Source organism: Nothoprocta perdicaria, unplaced genomic scaffold, assembly GCF_003342845.1.
Source record: "Nothoprocta perdicaria isolate Ctin4 unplaced genomic scaffold, notPer1 scaffold_4, whole genome shotgun sequence".
Taxonomy (NCBI): Eukaryota; Metazoa; Chordata; class Aves; order Tinamiformes; family Tinamidae; genus Nothoprocta; species Nothoprocta perdicaria.
Window position 1 is genome coordinate 3,391,828 of NW_020455643.1, and position 18,675 is coordinate 3,410,502.

The 18,675-nt window shown below is 39.1% G+C and overlaps 1 protein-coding gene across 1 annotated transcript in view; it reads left to right on the forward strand.

The window, feature by feature from the left end:
- SERPINI1 (serpin family I member 1) overlaps positions 1-18,675 on the forward strand; it is a 43,917-nt gene that overhangs the window by 10,486 nt on the left and 14,756 nt on the right. The window contains exons 2-3 of the mRNA XM_026045124.1: positions 15,692-15,959; positions 16,819-17,049. Coding sequence (XP_025900909.1) covers positions 15,710-15,959; positions 16,819-17,049 — 481 coding nt within the window. The 5' untranslated portion in view covers positions 15,692-15,709. The remainder of the gene's footprint in view (positions 1-15,691; positions 15,960-16,818; positions 17,050-18,675) is intronic.

Genomic DNA, 18,675 nt, shown 5'->3' on the forward strand with positions numbered 1-18,675 from the left:
TAAAGTTGCAAAGCCTACTTCACGTGGCAGTTATCAGCACTGGAGTTCTGCAGTAACAGGCACTTCAGAAACAGATCTTACAATAGACAAGAAATTAAATATGTAAATATGGATTTCATCTAGTCTAGTCCAACTCAGTTACACTGTGTTGTGTAACTGTGCTTGTGTGGTATGTCTGGTGTGCTTTTTTTAGCAGTACTAGAGACCTTTATCCTTTTCTGTTTCTCTAGAAAAGTCAATAAAATCTTGCTCTCCAAATAGAGGTAAATATTCAAGAATGTCAGAAAATAGCAAGTAAAATGTAAAGTGATGACTTAAAATGGCTGGTACGGGCATTAGTTTACATGGCTTAGGGACTCTTTGTCCATCATCTTGGTGGACAAGTTGTTGGTGCTTTCTTAGTCTTCTGTGCCTACTGCTAATGTAGTTACACAGATCATACAGGGACTTAACAATGTGACTTGCTCTGAAGAGCAAACTTGAGTGAGGCAGGGAATGTTTCAGACTGCTGTTCTCCATGTTCAGACTTTACCCTTCCAAATAGCCTTTGCTGTTGTGGATCTGAATTCAGTATTTTTATCTCTGTTTGAACTCTTGTGAGTTGATGGAAGACCTTTCAGAGCAAGGTGMTGTGTGGTGTACCTAGTGGTTAAAAAAAAAAAAAAAAATTAAACAAAAAAGGTATTTTCTACAGCATTTTGTCACAATACTTCTAGAAATAAACAGAAGTTAATTTTCACTGAGGTGGATGAAATCAATTCTTTTGTCCGATTCCTTTTTAAAGACTTCGGTGTATTTTTGACAACTTGTGTGAGCTGTTTAGTCCATCAACCATTATTTCAAAATCATCTTAGAAAATTGACTGGTCTAAAGTTCATCACATACTGTAACTGGCCAATGTCATTTGGTTATTTACTTATTTAAATCCCTTTATTTGTTCTTCTTCTTTGCTAGTAGCTATATGATATTCTTTTAAGTCTAATAGCATGTACTTTTTTCATCTGCTGAAGGTTTACCACACTTTTTCATTATAACGTAACTATTAAGAATGAGGCTTTTGAAGTATGGAATTGACCTAGTGGTTAAAACCTTTTGCTGGTCAGTGATTTTTTACAGATTTGAGAGGAAAAGGCAGGGGGGGAAAGGAGAAACAGATGTCTGAAGACATTAATGATAACTCTTGAGAGATTGTTACTGTTTTCACAGTATTAAAAAAAAAAAAATCCCAAAGACTTTTCCCATTTTTTTTCTTAAGATGTTGGTTGACTATAKCAAAGGGAAATACTTTTTTTGGCCTATCCTTGTTCATATGTGTAAGTTTCTTAAAGTCACTAATATTAACGTTATTTAGTGTACTTCATTGGCTAATTCAGTTATTCTAGAGTTCAGCTCTAACTGGCAAACAGTTTCCATCTACATGTGACACAGGTTTGTCTGGACAGGAGTTCTATAGAAATATGAAAAATACCTCAATCTGAATAGAAGTTATGGTAATTATGGTAAACTTTCAGTTTCTCCAGTTGGGCCTTTGCTCTTGGTTAATTAGGGACTGTGCCTTTGTATATAGAGTACTGAATTGAGCCCTTATTAAATCTATTGAAGAATAAACTAAATTTTTCAGCTGAAATATATTTCAAGTAAACAGTGACAACTTAATATAGCTCTGTCAGCTGATACCAAGTGAAAATCACTTGTATTATTAGAAACAGGGGTGTCAAAGGCTGCTTCTACAGAGCTGCTTAAAGGCTGATTAGCAAGAGTGTTTTCTGGAATATTCCATTTCACCTGGAATCTTCAGCCAGMGACTTGCTTTCTCATGTGCTTGCCTCTTCCCTCTTGTTCTCGGGTGAGCTGTGGGGTGCTTTGCCCTTGGAAATCTCACCCTGAATGCCCATGTTGCACATGGGAATAGAAAGAGGACATGGCCACAATGWACTGGTATTTGGCTTGCATTCAAATGGGCTTTACCCTTGTGTTTCAGTTTTGTGAAGTATGAGAAGTAATGTGTTGCTGACAACGTATAAATCTTGTTTGCTTCAGTTACCGGAAAATGGCTAGTGCTCTTTTCTTTAGATAAAGATAAAATGTTTATTGTTGTGCCTGCTTTGGCCATAGAGTGATTTGGTTCTGCGAAGTTAAATACACRGTTGGGTTATGCAGTCTACTCTTCCCTGTGGATTGGAAACCTAAGCAAAAAAATCAGCCAAATTATTAAATATTTTTGAGTTAGTTCAAACATTAAGGCAAACTTATTCTTTCAGGCTTTWTACTTAAAAGCAAAGATTCATCGTAAACAGAACTCAGTTCTATCAGGAGGTGTTATGTGCCATCCATAAAATTCTTAATGCAGTGACTGCTTCAGTGTTTTTATTCCTCACTTGGATTTCAACCTTACTTGCCTGTATTGCCAGCAGAATCCTGGAGGCACAGAACAAAGGTGTGCTGAGACCTTTTGATTTTTTCTGTACAATTTTTTAATTATGTGGAGAGCATAGGTCAGGAGCAGATTTAGGTAACCTTTCTCTTGCCATCCCTCTTATTCCCYTTTCATGTGATGTTATTACTAACTAGGCAGTAAAAGCCTATTCAGCCCTATTTTAAAATATTTAATTCAGGGATATACTTCAATGATCTTGAAACTGGTTCTATAGCATACATATAAGAACATGTATGAACAGAGAATGTATATGGGTGAGCATGTGCTTATACACATGTGTGTGCATATTTGTGTGTGTATACATAAAAGAATCATGCAGCATAGAGGGTATGGCAATATTTGTGCTCTAAAAGAGGTATTTGCTACTCATCTAGTTTGTCCACTTGGCCAATACACAGTCAACCTTACCTTGACTTGTGACACGTTGGTCTGATTCTTAAAGACCTTAGTGGTTTAGACTGCTCCAGGGAATCTATTTTGAGTTTGAATGTCTTTGTTAGTAAACTGCCACCACTAAAATCTAGCCTGCTGCTTTGGTACTTTAAGTCCTTTTTTTTTTTTTTTTTTTTTTGGCGTTTCCCTCCCCTATGGATATGAATAACAACCATAATGGCTTCAAACTGGTAAAATTGAGCTTTTTGAACCCACATCACTTTAATACTTGGTCACTTCAGTGGGCATCATTGTTAATGACATTACAGAAGTAAGCACCTGTGTTAAGAATTCTAGTTGGACTGGAATGGCTATCAAGCTTTAGAGAAAATCACCCTACTCTTGGCTGTTTGGAAGGCATTACTTGCCTTTCACATTCAGCTTTCATTCATCTTGCATTTCATAATAACCACCTGGATCTCATTTTTGACAATTCATCAGTAACACCATTGAACTAATTACCTGCAATGTTCACAGTTTGGTCTGAATATTAAAGGGGAAATAAATTCTTATTTCCTGGATAGTCTAAGTCCAACAATTTTTAGAGGGACTTGAGTGCTACGTGTTCAATAGTATGTGAAATGGTGGTAGTTCCCTTCCTCAAACACTTCAGCCAAAGATGATTTTGAAACTAAGGACTATGTGAACAACTGGAGGAATTTGAGGTGGTTAATGTGCTAACTTTGTCACATAATGGTCACCCTCTGTTACAGATTAGACTAGTACTTTTTTTAAAAAAGTACATGAAAATGTTTGTTTAATAAGGTCACAAGAACTGTTTCTTTTCTAATGCAGACGTGGTGAGTGGGAATGTGAGCAGTGCTTGAGGTTAGGGATCAGCTGTGACCATTCAGCCTTGTAATTGCAGCTGTGTAAGTGTTTTCAAGGTTTGCTGTACTCAGTTTTTCTTAATCTTTTKTTCTTACTAGGCTTTTGTTGCCCCTCCTAATATATAGTAGCAATTCCTGAAACGTGGTAAATGTCAGAAAAACAAATGCTAGGCTATTAATTTTTGTATTTATGGAGAGATATGCATTTAAATCTTAGCTCGGCAAAGCAAGTKCATGTTTGTCTGAATTCATATTGCGTTTAGTAACTACAGTAAATGCATGCAAATTTTATGACCTTTTCTGTGCAGTGAGATTTGTACTGTTTTAGGTCTAGCTTTTTTAATTAGCATCAGGGAAAAACATTTATTGACCTTTTAGCCCATTATTACTAATGGGAGAGGTTACTGAGGACTCAGGGGGCTAGAAAAGATGTCCCACTTATGGCTGGATGTTTGCTGGGATTGGCTGTTTTCACTTCACTATTTTTATAAAGACAAGCACCAAGCTGATGTCTCAGCTTATTACTGTTTGCTCTTTAAGCCATGCAGAAATCCATGCTACTGAATGTCAAACAGGATTAGGCACTTGATACAGATAAGTTGCTTCCACCTGTACACAGGCAGTTTTTTCCTTGAGCAGTGTTCTGCACTTGGTGTTTTTATATCCCCTGTTGAATCTTCTTGAGCAGAGAAGAAATAAATGGAGAGCTTAAATTAAGCAGATAATTCTGTATCACCCATAAGTAATGTTTCTCGATTTAAATCCACCATGACTGTTTTTGTCCCTCAGAGCTACCTGCAATTTTAATCCCAGTGTACAGTGTATCAGAGTGATAAAGGTTTCCTAATGGTGAGAGTGGGAGGTGGCTTTATGTTCCCCCTGGGAATTGCCACCAGGTTAGCTGCCCTCTGCCTGCCTTCCTTAACCTTAAACAGATGCTGTATAACCAGAGCTGAGGTCTTGTTGGGCTCTAAGTGGAACTGTGAAAATAACTGAAGTGAGTTACTCAAAAGTGCCAGAGTGCCTTTTTGGCACTCTGCTTCAGCAACTCTAGGAGGTCTGTAAAATGCAGGACACTCTGTCTACTGAGTCTGCTGCAGAGAAAATGATTTAAAATGTTTTCTGATGTGGCTGTAGGAATGGAACTGGCCAAYGCAGATGGGGTTAAAATTCCAGTTTTACAGGTTTGCTTGTTCTGAGGCTCTGCTGCCCACCTCACTTAAACTCCTCGATTTAGCATTAAAACTCAGATAACCCATGTAGAATTTGTATTCAAGTTAATCTATTTATTTTTCAAAGCCAAGCTCATTAAGATATTAGCCTAATGTTTTTAACAAAGGATATTTGTTAATTTGTTAAAGTTAAATACTGCATGCAGGTGAATCATAGCATATAATACCAAAAAAAAATGAAGTTAGTAGAGTAGTTCCTTAAAGGCTAGAGTTACTGGTGGCTTATTGCAGGAAGCTGTAGATGAAACATCAGAGTCTTGTTGGAAAAGCCTAGTGCTTTGGAAGTATGAGTGTGGCAGGGACAGCGAGGCTTCAGCATTTGTTTCTTGGTGTGTATTAGATATGGGTTGATTTTCTATAAGGTACTGGAGCTCTCAAAATATATTATTTTTCATAAAAATAAAGAATTCTCAGTGAAACAGTGAATGCATCCACAGAGTCATGGGGAGATGTGTAGATATGAGCCAGGGAAGAACAGCGGGGGATTATTGGTTCTTTCTGGGTGCTTCATGTTTGCTTGTGGCTGGCACTGCTTGAGTGCTTCCAGCCAGAGCTTGTGTGATGCAAACTTCTCTGTGTGGGAGAAGGAGATTAAAATGCTTTCGGCTCCATACACGTTGTTTAAAAGGCTTATCATAGAATGCTTGGAAAAATACCAATTTTTCTAAGCACAAATCCATGAGGCTTGAGCAGTGACTCACAGAAGTGCATTTGAAGGCCAGATTCTACCTTCTGGGCACAGTCCAGTTATAATAGTGGACTCTGCATTGAACTAGTGTGGCCACGGCTGGCCAAGAGGGAATTATGAACAGCCATAGGTCTCAGACCAGGACAATCAGAACAGCAATGTGAATATCTATTTCAGTCTGGATGTGTTTTTTAAAAGAAAAGCCTCCTTTTTATCTTTGCTTCTGAGGAAGTTGTTGTCTTCAGTTGTTGCGTCCTTTCTTGTAGGCGAGATAGTGGCAGAGCTGGGATTTTCATTTTCTTTCCTCTCCTGCTTTCCTGTTTTCCCATTTATCCCTTGAAGCTGCTGCTCTCCAAACCCAGGAAGGGGAAGAAGGGAGTTTTTAGAGGCAGTTCTGTCTACTTTGGTGTGAAATAGGTTTTTTCTTTTTTTCTTTGCATCCAGATATGTGGGTTGAATTTTGGCCTTTTTCTAGTGTCTGTAATCATGGCCTGTGTACTGCTGCATGGGTTGTTTCTCATTTTTCTATATTTGCAGAGTTGCTCCCAAGTGTAAGGCACATAAATTTGGAGTTGTGAAGTTGAAGAAATCTGAGATGAGAAAGGTAAATGAAAATATTTGAAGCTACTAGCAGAGAAGAAAGCTATGATGAGCCTAAGAGACAAGAATTAGAATTGACTTTAGGGCAGGAGAAAGAGGTTTAATTTCCTTCTGTGCGTACTGTCAGTGCTCCGCACTCCGCAGGGAAGATCAGCGATCAGCATCCTTCACATCAAAAGTTAAGTCTTTATGCCCTGTTTAGAATTTTCCACTTTGAAGTAGAGAAAATCCTGCCACTAGCTGAATTTTGCAGCCAGCTTATGTAGTTTTCAAGGGGGAGGAAGGAAAAAATCTTATTCTGTTTTAGAGAAATATTTGAAGGGGTGAAGCTTACAGATTAGTGTTACACTTTTATCTCAAAGGTACAGATTTTGATTAAATACATGTTGATTGACTTCCTTTTGCTAGTTAAGAAATAAATATTTCTCTTTCTCTTTGCACGACCACCTTTAGGGTTGCTCTGTTCTGACTTTTGCAGCCCACTTGCCAGAAGGGCTCTTGGAGCCGCCTTCTAGAGCGCCCTTCATGGGTCCCAYGTAGCTTCACATGCTCTGCCAGCACAGCTCTGTTGATGGAAATGGCTTGAGCACCTCTGCCAGTGCAGGAGCTGCTGTGACCCAATGTTCCTRCTGCTCTCTCAGTTGGCTAGTGACGGGGCTGTCATGACAGCCTGTCTGATGTGTGCGCTCGCACCTAGGAGCGGTTGTAGCTGGTCATCCATCCCATGTATAGAGGAGGACTAGAAAGCTCAAGCGGTGGACAAATAAGGACTGTCAGTTATAAATAGCAGTCTTTGTAATGATGACTTGCTGTTTGCTATTAATCTGAGTGTAGCATTTGCTTACTAATTCCCATCTTAAATAGTATTATTTTAAAGCAATGTGGGCATCTTATTTCTGTACTGCAATAACGCAATTCAGACCCAAGCAGTGGTAACATAATTGAGTAATAGGTCTCTTACCTGAATGTAAATGGGGTCCATTACTGACCTCAGACTTGTAATCAACACTGCTTTAGAGGAAAGCAGGCTGTTTTCTGCATCACACTTGCATTCACTTTATGTGGTTGTAGACTGTTTTTCTAAAATCTTGATATGCTTTAATATTTTTGACATGTATCTGTAGCTTTGTCGTTTTCTTCTGAAGTTCTGGTAAAGGCAACAAAACATATTAACCAATTATCTGCTTTGAACTTTGGAATCGTGCTGTTTCACAACCTTGTTCTCTGGAGTGATTAAAAGACCATCATTCTTCACTGAGTTTTATTGAAGACCTTTTAAAGACTCTGAGTCAGCTGGTAGGCTGTTGGAATTGAATTGGACAAAAATYGCACTCGAAGAGAAACAATTTTCAAGTAATTTCCATGCAGTATTCCCTAGTCCTGTAAGCCACTGAATAGTGAATGGCTCCCTGTTCTGTTTGTCTCCCTTTCAGTCCTATAATTAGTTGTCCTTCATTCTAGCAACATCTTAAGGTTTAAAATTCTGTGAGATCTTATATAATGCCTGACTAAATATGTCGTATAATGTGACACAAGTCACTTAGGCATAAATAGAGGTGTAAGGCACTTGAAATGTATTCCAACAGGCTATAAATGCCATCAGAAACTGTATTAATATTTTTAGGTTCTGCTGAAGCTATACTTTCATAATGCATTATAACAATGTCTGTGACATAAATGACAGCTTTCATCACTTGTAAAACTCTGCTCCAGTACTTGCAGTTATGTTGCCTTTAGACTTAAACTGTGATGATTGCATCTGGCAGCTGCATATGGTGAAACTTAGCGACTGCCCTCTTAATTAAATTACATTTGGGAGTGAGCTGCTGGGAGCTTGCTGGTCCAACCCATCCATAAGTAAATCTGAGGCAGCAGAAACTACTGCTACTGTCTCAGTTGGAGTTTGTGCCCTARGAAGTGGTTTTATTGCAGTTGGAGTAATTATTTCTATTTCTTCTTTGAGAAGAGAAATAGCTGGGAAGTCTAACTTGTCAGAATTGGTTTGTGAGAGTCTCTGATGAAGGGTTAAGGTCTCTGATGAAGGGTTAGTAAAATCAGTCTGAAGAGCAGGTTCCAGCAGCTGACCACTGTCTCAGCTCTCTGCTTCTGTACTGAAGCTGCTGAGCAGCTGCTGTGGCCTGAGCCTCAATCGGCTTTCGGGGCTCTTCTCACATTGAACTTGTCTGGCACACAGCCTATGTTATCACAAACATACCCAAGTAGTGCAGAGACCACATTGTTGGCGGAGTGGAGGTAGTAATGTAAACCTTTTAAGGGGAGGTGATTTTAAGACACTTATATGAACTTGTTCTTATTCTTTCTTTAAAAAGACTGGACTGCAAGTTAAATTCTTCTGAGTAATCTAGTTGTTTTATTTCTGAATAGGAGAAAACATTTGATATTAAACTGCTTACCAAATAAAAAAATGGAGATGACTTTTTCTGGTTTTCTCTTCTGATAGGTTTTATTTTGTTGTGCAAAATGCATATGTATAATACCAGTATAAGCCTAACTGCTCCTGCAATGACATGCAGTCATTCTCTTGGCCACTTTTATTCTTGTCGATACTGAGTTGCGGTCAGCATCTTTACCACAAGTCCAACACTCAAGCAAGTGATCTCATTCCTTGAGGTACACATGTATGTCCTGGGGCACCTGCTTWCGTTGCTGTGAAGTGCTTTATGGGTAGACCTATCTGACCTGCTGAAAATAGGTCCACAACAGGGTATCAGTTTGTAGCCTTCAAGCTCTCTCTCCACCCACAGCTGATGGTCGACTCTGAACCTTTGAGTCACCAAGTTCTCTAGTACCTAGGATGTTTCTTCATCCCAGAGTGTTTTTTTTTAATTTACAACTCCTTTGTAGAGGACATGGAAGTTGTCACAGATAAAAACACTTTGCCAAAGAATTGCTAAAGTTTTTCCTTCTTCTAGCCAGTAGAAACAAATATAGAATCAGTATATGAATAAGCATAATCTCAGTTCTGAAAGGCCACCTTTCCTTGGTTGTCTAGACTTGTGTTTAGATGCTTGCTTTAGGCTATTCAAATTTAAGTATTTTTGGATGTTGCTTCTCAGCATCTCTATTTTTTAATTGGAGCTAAGGGATTATGCTGGAGAAAACGCAATTAAGATATCTTGGCTTACATAATTGCATCAGTAGGTTAGTGACTCAGTGCCAAGTTCTCAGCAAGTTTAAAAACATTTGGAGTTTGATGTTAGAAATTGTCTATGTGCAAGTTTTCAGTACTGTTTTCCTTCCAGGTTTTCTAGAAGCTGCCCATGTTAGGAGGCCATAACATAACCTGAGAAGCATGACTTGCTATTTGTGTTTAGGTCCATGTTTCTAGTACATTCTGAATACTTCTTACTGAGTGATCCTTCATCTTGGATATTACAGATTAATCCTTAAATGCTCCTGCGCTTGGTGCTACACTGCTTTCTGGAACTGTCCTCCAAGTTTCCTGCTCCAGAAGGCACTGACTCCCTAACTGACAGATGGTGATAAAATCCAATAACTTTATTACTAATCTTCATGCAGATTGAAGTGTATGAATGTAATTGCATTTCTCTGAAATAAACAAAATCAAACAAGCTTGATGATGGAACATATGTCTGTGGAACCTCCATCTGACAAGGTCAGAGCTCACATAGGCACATTAAGCTGCCTTTGCTTATTTAGTATACACATTCTTGCAACACAGCAAACAAATATGCCCCAATATGAAGCAGTGGGTTTGCAGACAGAATGTAACGTACATGTCAGCATTTCAGCCTGATACTGAGACATGTTGAACTTCACATGGTTGTCTGTACTGCTCTAAAACTACTTCAAGTATCTTCAAGTACTACTTGAATTATCCATAAACTTGGATAGCTACTTGGGATATTCAAGTAAGGATTCACTCATGCTGCAGCACAAACTGGATTTGTAAAAACCTTGTGCTTTGCGATAGCAGCCCCAAAGCCCCGTTAGCACCAGGCACCGGCTGGAGGGCACCGGCTGGAGAGCACCAACAAGCAGCTCCGCTTGTTGCTGTGCACCTTGTACCTGTGCACAGCCTGTACAGTTGTCATGACAGCAAGTGCCTGGTCCTCAGTGAACAGCTAATGATGTCACCAAGTGCACAGTGCAGCTCCCTTGCTCAACTATTGTCTGCTTGTTGCTTTCTGTAGGGAGGGTCTGAATTTTGAAGKAAATGATGGTTCTTTTTATGTAGCCCTCCCTCTTGATGCAAATGCCAACAAGACAGCATCTGGAATAAGGGAATCTGCAGCAATTGTCATCTTTGCTAACTAGCAAAGAAATAGTTGTTGGCGCTTTCATCAAACGTGTCTATCTCTTCCTCATAAAAATCTACTGCAAACAATACATTTTTGATTGGATACTGGGGAAGTGAGGAGCACCCAACTCGCAAGATTTTTGGTATACTAATCTAGTTAGGTTTGTGTGATGTAGCCTTTCTTTTTCCCCTCTGACCAGGTGGACTTGTTCCCTAAGTTTAGTTTTCTTGAGAGGTGTTTTGCATCCTGCTTTGTTCCTTCAGGTCTCCCCGAGCCTTTTCTTCCACAGACAGGAGCAGCAGTTTTTCTCCTTTGCTTCCCATACCCTTGGTGTTTAGCTTGCCTGTAGCCAAGAGTGATATTTAGGGCCACTAATCTTAGTTTAGTTGCTGTGTGCAGAGGAACCAAAGGCAATGCATCACTGTTTTATTTTGCAAAGTCACTGGGTCTGAAAAGCCAGAAGGAGAGTTTCTTTCTAAAACTCACAGTCTGTGTAGGTGTAAAAGACAAGGAAACTGTAGTCTTTTTGTTTTTTAATGTCTGGCATGTACTTAGTGCTAGAATACGATCCTCAATTTTTCTAGCACCTTCCTACTTCAAGTCCAGTTTTTATTCCTTCAGAATTGATGGAATTTTATTTCTGTGAACCCAGTGTGAGTTTGAGGCCATAGAGCATCTCAAAATATCTTGCTGTGTAGAGGCTGCTTGGCCCTTTTGCGTTTTTCTCAAAGCATATGTGAGGAACCGACTAGTTCAGGGCTGTGGGTGTGAGGGGGCGATGTTGTTCTGCTTCCTTTCTTAGTCATTCCAGCCTTCTGCTTGGGGAGAGGCAAGAGCTTCATTTCCAGTCAGTCTTGTGTTCTAGCCCATGGACCTTCCTCTTTAAACATAATTTGTTTTTTTTCCTCTGTCATCATATATAGAGCTACTACTGGATCAGTGCTGAGAAAGAGCAGAAGGTTGTCTTTTCCCTGAGCTGATTGGGGTCYGCTGTGAAGTTGGGGGAGATGAAATATTTTCAAAATCTCAGAAAGCTTCTGTAAGAAATCTTCCCAGGAATTGCACTTGTAATGACTTCAGCAAACTATTGGCTAAAGCATTGTTGGAATCTCTCAGGATTACCTTAAGTAGTAAACAAGGGAAGTGATAAATGGCGCACAGATTAAATTTCAAGGTGAAAAATCGATCGGAAGAAAGGAGTTGTTCCAAATGGTCATGCTGTGTGTAGAAACAAATTAAAATGGGAAGCGGAGGGGAGAGCCTTTAGTTTAAGATTATTCCAAGAAATTCTTTACAGAACTGTGTCCAAAAGGCATAAAAACCCATGGCCCTAACAGGCATATCCCAATACCCTGAGGAAAGTGCCAAGAGAGCTATAAAACAGTGTCAAACTGAGGAGTTGTTCAAGGAGAGCAATATACGTATGTTAGAGAAACAGGTTTAAATTGAAGTTATGGCAAAATTAGTCAATTAACATGATGCATGTGGGTATCACTGAATTGCTGCAGCATTTGGTGCTCTGGTGCTGCCTTTTTGAGAAGATGGATTGCAGGCAAGAACAAAACCAATGCTCTGACAAAGCACTGTAGCAAAGGATCATTTATTGCACACTTTGGTTTTCTCAAGAAGAGGCTACGATGAGGAGAGTATGTATTTGCACTGATTCTTCCTGCCCCTGCTAGGAGAGTGTTTTTGATTTAAGATGAAATATAGTAGAGCTTGGTTTCTGTCACTGACCTTCAGGCAGGAAATTCACATGTGTGTGTTTTGGGTGTAAGCAATTAAAGCAGTTCCATTGATGTCTTTAATGTTTGTAGCAGCAAGTAAATGCAGAAGGCAATACAGGAACCGATTCTTGTTCAAAATCGTTAAATATGAACCACAACCCCCTGTTCAGCAATGCAGTATTTAACTAGATTTCACTGATGCAGAACAGCTAAGAGTCTGTATTGCTGATGACTGAAGAATGTTATCTAAAAAGTGATATTCATGGGAATTGTTTAATTTCCCAGGCATACACTACATAGGGTTCAACTTCATTTCTTTCATTTGAAGTGTATTTGTGAATAGGATATAGTGAGCTTTACAAAAATGGTCTCTGATTCCATACTGTTGCAATCCTGCAAAATGAGCAACATGGGTGAATCTTAATGAAGAAAAAGTTGCAAACCTGCTGCACTCTAAGTGTTCGTCTGCTTGTTGGATCAGGACTTGTGTGAAGAGACAGGAGAGAGCATAAAAACAGAAGGTAATAGAGCCTTAAGTAAGGTGGAATTAGGAAAGCTCTAATGACTAGAATACTAAYTTAGAACTAGATTTCCAATTGTCATTAGAAAAGTGTGTGCTTTTTCCACAGCACAAAATGAATAGAATTGAATTTACCCCTAACCTCTCAGCTTGCATGGATAAGAATAGAATGTAAAACCAAATTAGAAATATTTTAATTCAGTTACTTCACATGAGTTTTTCAGGAGCCTAATCAGGAAGATCTTCAGTCTGTATGATATGGGCTCCTTTAGCATGATCGGAGGCCAAATACTAACATTGAAATAACTGACTTGGGGAGCACCTCACTAAGATGAATTCCCTTTTGATCATTTGTTTAGATATGTAGCAATAGGGGGATGTGATGGTGTGCTGAGTGCCTTTGGAGCATCTTCCTCTTTTGAAATGGGAGTTTGGTGTCTGACCTTTTCCCACTTTAGGCAAGCTGGAGCAATTTTGTTCTGTGGCCTTGACACTGGGAAATTAATTGCTGTTTTTATAATTACATCCATGTTCATCAGCACAGGTTATTTGCTCACATTAAAATGTAAATTTTATGAATTTTTAGGGCAGTTGAAATGCTTGTAAGAAGAATAARCTTGGGCTCGTTTTGGAGTTCTGTTTATGGCACTGCCATAGACTTCCTGCAGAACTCTCTATATATTAGTCTGTTCATCATGTGTTAAATATATCTTATGAAGCTTCTTTCCTCAATTTTGAGTTCTCTTGGCTGGAGCTATAAGATCTTTATAAGCATTGTTCCATTTTGTGCAGCTGCAAGACGAATGCCTGGGCTCTGTGTGTCACAGCAATGGGCTGCAATGCCGTCTCATGTTTGTACTATTGGGGAAGATGCTTGATCCATTCCTTTTTAGTAAGGAAATCTCAACTTTCTAGACCTTGCAGAGGAAACGGGGAGATCAGTATTTATCATCACAGAAATCTTAGTGTCCTTAAGCCTGTCATTAAGTTGACAGGTTAAAAAACAATTAACCTTAATAGACATTAAGCAATGTGATGCACATGAGCTATTTTGAAGCATTAAAAGTTAACAGTCTGGGTCTCTATGAAATAAACAGTGATGAGATTGTGCCGTGYGGAACTGTGTGCCATGGGCAGACCGCTAGTTTTCTAACTGCGCTGAAGTATATAGCTGTTAAGTAAAAATCAAAATTCTCCTGGTGCGCTAGCTGTAGGTGATTTATTCTGTGTCACTCTTAAGGTGATAAGCAGAACAGGGGTTTCAGTGGAGACTTTGGCAATCTTGCTAAGGCTTATTTGCCAGTAGCCCAGGGAGATGATGTGATGGCACCGCAGGGGGCCCTTACCGGACCTGAGGAGCAGAGTGCATGTCCCACAACCAGACCCACAGGAGCCCTTACTGAGAGGAGAGGGGTGAAGACAGGCCCTGGCCAGCACCGCAACAAGGACCTGTCTTGTTCTTTGGAAGCTTCTGTGGTTCCTGCCTCCATTCATCTATTCTCACAGAAACAAGAACAGAAAGGTGATCTGTGGTTGAGAGACATCAAGAATCTTAATTGCGGACTCATTGAGGTTACTGCCAAAACACATAACATGCACCCTGTTGTTTTTAAAATTTCCTCAGCTATAAAATGTAATAATGCATAAATTATGTATCCTTCAGTGTTGTGCGAGTTCATTAGATAATGCTACGTAGTGCTTTGAAGATGAATGTTTTATAAAGCTCGCCAAGGGTCTCCATGTCAGGTATATAGGAATCTGGTATCTCTAGAAACAGGGAAGCTGAGGTACATAAGATTAGAGGCACTTGGGCTGGCTCAGGCTGATTGACAGCACAGGCACATGCACACAAATAAAGTCCATGTGCACAGCAATATGTAAATGTGTCTTCTGGACCAGAACTGTTTAATCACACATTCACTAGCCTGCAAATTCAGGAATCTTTGCTGCTTTTGTGTTAGAGATGCCCTAAGCCTCTGAGAGGAGGGATTGAAGTGAAAACTGTGACTTGGTACTGCTGACCCCCAAATACTTGGAAGTAATATGTGGGGTGCCAAGGCAAAGTGAGGTTTCAAGGAGAAATATGGGGATGGAGATAAATGCTTATTGCTCCAGGAACTGGAGTTTTTAATAGCATCAGCTATGTGGRTTAGGCAAGCAGGTAGCATGGGATCTGTTGTTTACTGAAACATTTTAGYCAAGCTGGGAGGTGGGTTAGTGAAAAGCATTAGTACTAACCCTCTGCTTCTCTATTTAGTCCACTCTGTTTTCTCTCTTGTGAAACTTTCTCCCTGGTATTATCTGTCCTCTAAAGATCTCACAGTAGGTGTTATCCCTTAGTTAAGTAACTGGCCAGCTGTTCACTGCTACTGACAGAAGCCTTTTCATTTGGTAAATGAGGTGTGTTTGACACTGACTTATTTTTCTTTCAGAGACTTTTTTTGAATGTTCGCCATGTTTTATGACTGAGCAACATCTTGRTTGGTAGAAGAGCTTGTTGGCACTCGGGACAGTATTTAATAGTCTTACCTGTTGGGAATTTTTGGTGACTTGGATGAATAAGCTGCATCCTACAGGAAGGTCAGATGAAAGAAATGTGTGTCTTTAAGCTCCYTTGGTGAAGAACTGCAGAAGCCAATACCAATTCCAGAAAAGTGTTGTTACCAAAAGAGACATTATTCCCTTTAAGACCTTTTCTGTCTAACTTGCATTTAGCTAAGGGATAAAGTCACACAATGAAATAGGCTGCTGCTTTGAAAACAGATCATTGCTTCGGTTTGATGGTACATTTTTCAGTGTCTCTTCCACATAAAGGAACTGAACTCCATAATTGAATTTTTGTCCACATATGGCTAAACACTTTGCTATTGTTTCTTTTTCCTTGAAGTGATTCTTATTTCTTAAACAAGCCTGACTTATTTTCTCTAAATTGTATCTTGCAGATCTTAAAATCCCAAGACATGTATTTCCTTGGACTGTTGTCTTTGCTTGTTTTGCAAAGCAAGGCCTTCAGCACCAACTTTCCTGATGAAACCATTGCAGAGCTTTCTGTGAATGTTTACAACCAGCTGCGAGCTACAAGAGAAGATGAGAATATTCTCTTCTCTCCTTTGGGTATTGTAATAGCCATGGGGATGGTAGAGCTTGGAGCCCATGGAACCACCTTGAAAGAAATTCGACATTCATTGGGTTTTGACAGCTTAAAAAATGGTAAGACCTTTTAATCATGTTTTACGGTGTATGCTTTTAATCTTACAGCAACTGATAACAGGGCCTGAACAATCTGGAAGTGACTCAGTGTTGTGTATGGGTTATTAATCATTAGGCTCCTTGGCATCCTGCTTGACCTGAGCATGCTGCAGCATGTCTCATGGATGCTACATAATCTGAAGTGCTGACATACAACCCTGGCTTGGGCACCAGAACTTTCACAATTAATATCAACTGTTAACTAATTAACAGTCAGTTTTGGCTTCCAAGTGTAAAATAAGCATGTCACTTGCCCCAAAGTCAATAGATTCCTTTTGGTAGTACTATTTATTGGGACTTATTAAGAAGCTTGAAAATGAAAGCAATGGTATTGAGCAGTGTTGCGTATTATACCATACATGTTATACACTATAACATTTCCAATTAAATTACTAAGATGGTATCTCTGACAATGTTTTTCTAAGATACTTCACATAATTTTGTCATTCCTTGTTAGAACTGACTGAAGTTTGAAGAGAGAAAATGAAAACTCAGGTGATAGATAAATGTTGAGTTTGATTAGTCTTTAATGTTTAAAAACTGTAGAAGATGGGTATATAATTCTTGTTGTGATAACCATTGTTAGGCAAAATATGAAAGTGAGATGTAAGAACAAGTATTCTTATGTCATCTTTTGCCTCTTGTTTTAATACTAAATACATTTTTTGTATTTCCAAAAAAAGATACCAAGTCAAATGTAAAATAATCATTTACAAGATGGACATCTGCCCTTCTCCCGTACTCTATGTGGCTTGGTAAATTTCTGGAGGAGAATATATTTTCTGAAATGTCTTCCTGAATCTCTTTTCCCTTTTCACAGGTGAGGAGTTGGCCTTCTTGAAGGACCTCTCTGATATGGCAACTACTGAAGAAAGTCATTATGTTCTGAATATTGCCAACTCCCTCTATGTGCAGAATGGATTTCATGTCAGTGACAAGTTTTTGCAACTGGTRAAAAAATACTTCAAAGCTGAAGTAGAGAACATAGATTTCAGTCAAAGTGTGGCTGTAGCCACCCACATCAATAAGTGGGTGGAGAATCATACAAACAGTAAGTCTACATGATTCTTTTGTGTATTTGGAAACAAAGCGAACACTTACTGCACAAAGTTGGATAATTTGGTAGAATTGCTGCATTGTCTGTTCATGTTGAGACTAATGTCTCTTCCCATAAAAAAGAATTCTAATATCAGTTCTTTGTGGAACTGTTTTTCCTGTACAGCAGAGATCTGACTTTAGATGGTATTTACTGTTACTAAACCCCGAGTGTCTGYCAAAATGTATCTTCCTCTGTGTTGCTATTGTGAAGTAGCTGTAACGTTTATTGAAGTTGAATGATGTTTCAACAGTATTCTAATACTGATCTAGATTTTATTAGAAATCAATAGATAAGTGTTGCTAACTGCAGAAAAACATTGTGAAGAGATTATGGGCCTGTGTTCTAGGTAGGTGGTGAATTCTAGGAWCTTTTTCTGATACTCATGAGTACAAGGTACTAAGAAATGGAGTACTAAGGAATAAAAATTGATGAGCACAAAAATCATATCCTGTAAGTCAATCTCTTCCAGCATGAGGAAACAACTCAAATGAGGTGGATAGCATGTAGGGAGAATATGAGATTTCAGGAAGATTAACAGCAGCAAGCACAAAACTACTTATGTAAAGGCCTTTACTCAGACCTGCATGGCTTGCTTCATGTGCATGTGGTGTTCTTTGACATGTAGAGCCCAGATATGGGAGTGAAGCCACTGTCCTGTGTGGGGATTAAATCATAACCTTATTCATCACCTGGCACCCTTGGTGGAGGTTGGTATTTTAAGTGTAATTCAAGAACAGAAGACCAGTTTCAGCATAACTTGTGCCACTGTTAATCTAAAGGTGAGATCAGATTCCCCTTTAAGGAACTGACACATCAGCATGTTGTCTGAACATTTAAGAAGCCCTAATGCTTTATAGAAATTTCCAGCACTGCAATAAAAAGCAGCTCATGTAGTGCTTTTATTCCATTTTTAAAATCATCTTGTTTTTGCAAGGAAATGAGAACTATTATCACCATAATAAATTTTGCCCTTTATCTCAGGCTACAGAAATGGAGAGAATGCAAGTCATGCAGCAAATTGCACAGTGTTTTCACATGAGAAATACAGTGTGTGTCTGAGGGAAACTTAAAATAATGTTTCTTCTTAAAAAGAATGAGTTTGGTTTTCCAGCTTGATACCTGTGGCATGTGCTGACCCACCTCCTTACCACCAYGTTGGCAAGGACTGTAGAGCCAGCAGAGGTAACTGTGATAGGAACTACCCCACAGCTTAGTTTCGTAGCACTGAAAGTGATTTTATCCTGTCTGCCAGCTTTCTTCTTTGGGAAAGGGATACAAGACCGACAGGCAACTATTTTCAGTGTGTTAATCATGATGGAAGACTCAAAGTTGCAAACATCACTGYCCAAGGTCTTTCTAGCCAGAAAAATTCTTCTTGTATCTTTATTAACAAGAAATGGTTGAGAAAAGTAAGAGGATGTCCTACTTTAAAAGGGAAAAGTGGAAGTGTATCYTTCCTTGGTTTCTTCCTTTTTATTGTCTTCCCCAAAAGGAAGCACGTATGCCAGCATGAGTGCCATTGAATTGTCAAGTGCAGTCATGCCCAAAACAAATACTACCCCATGATGCAAACTTTGC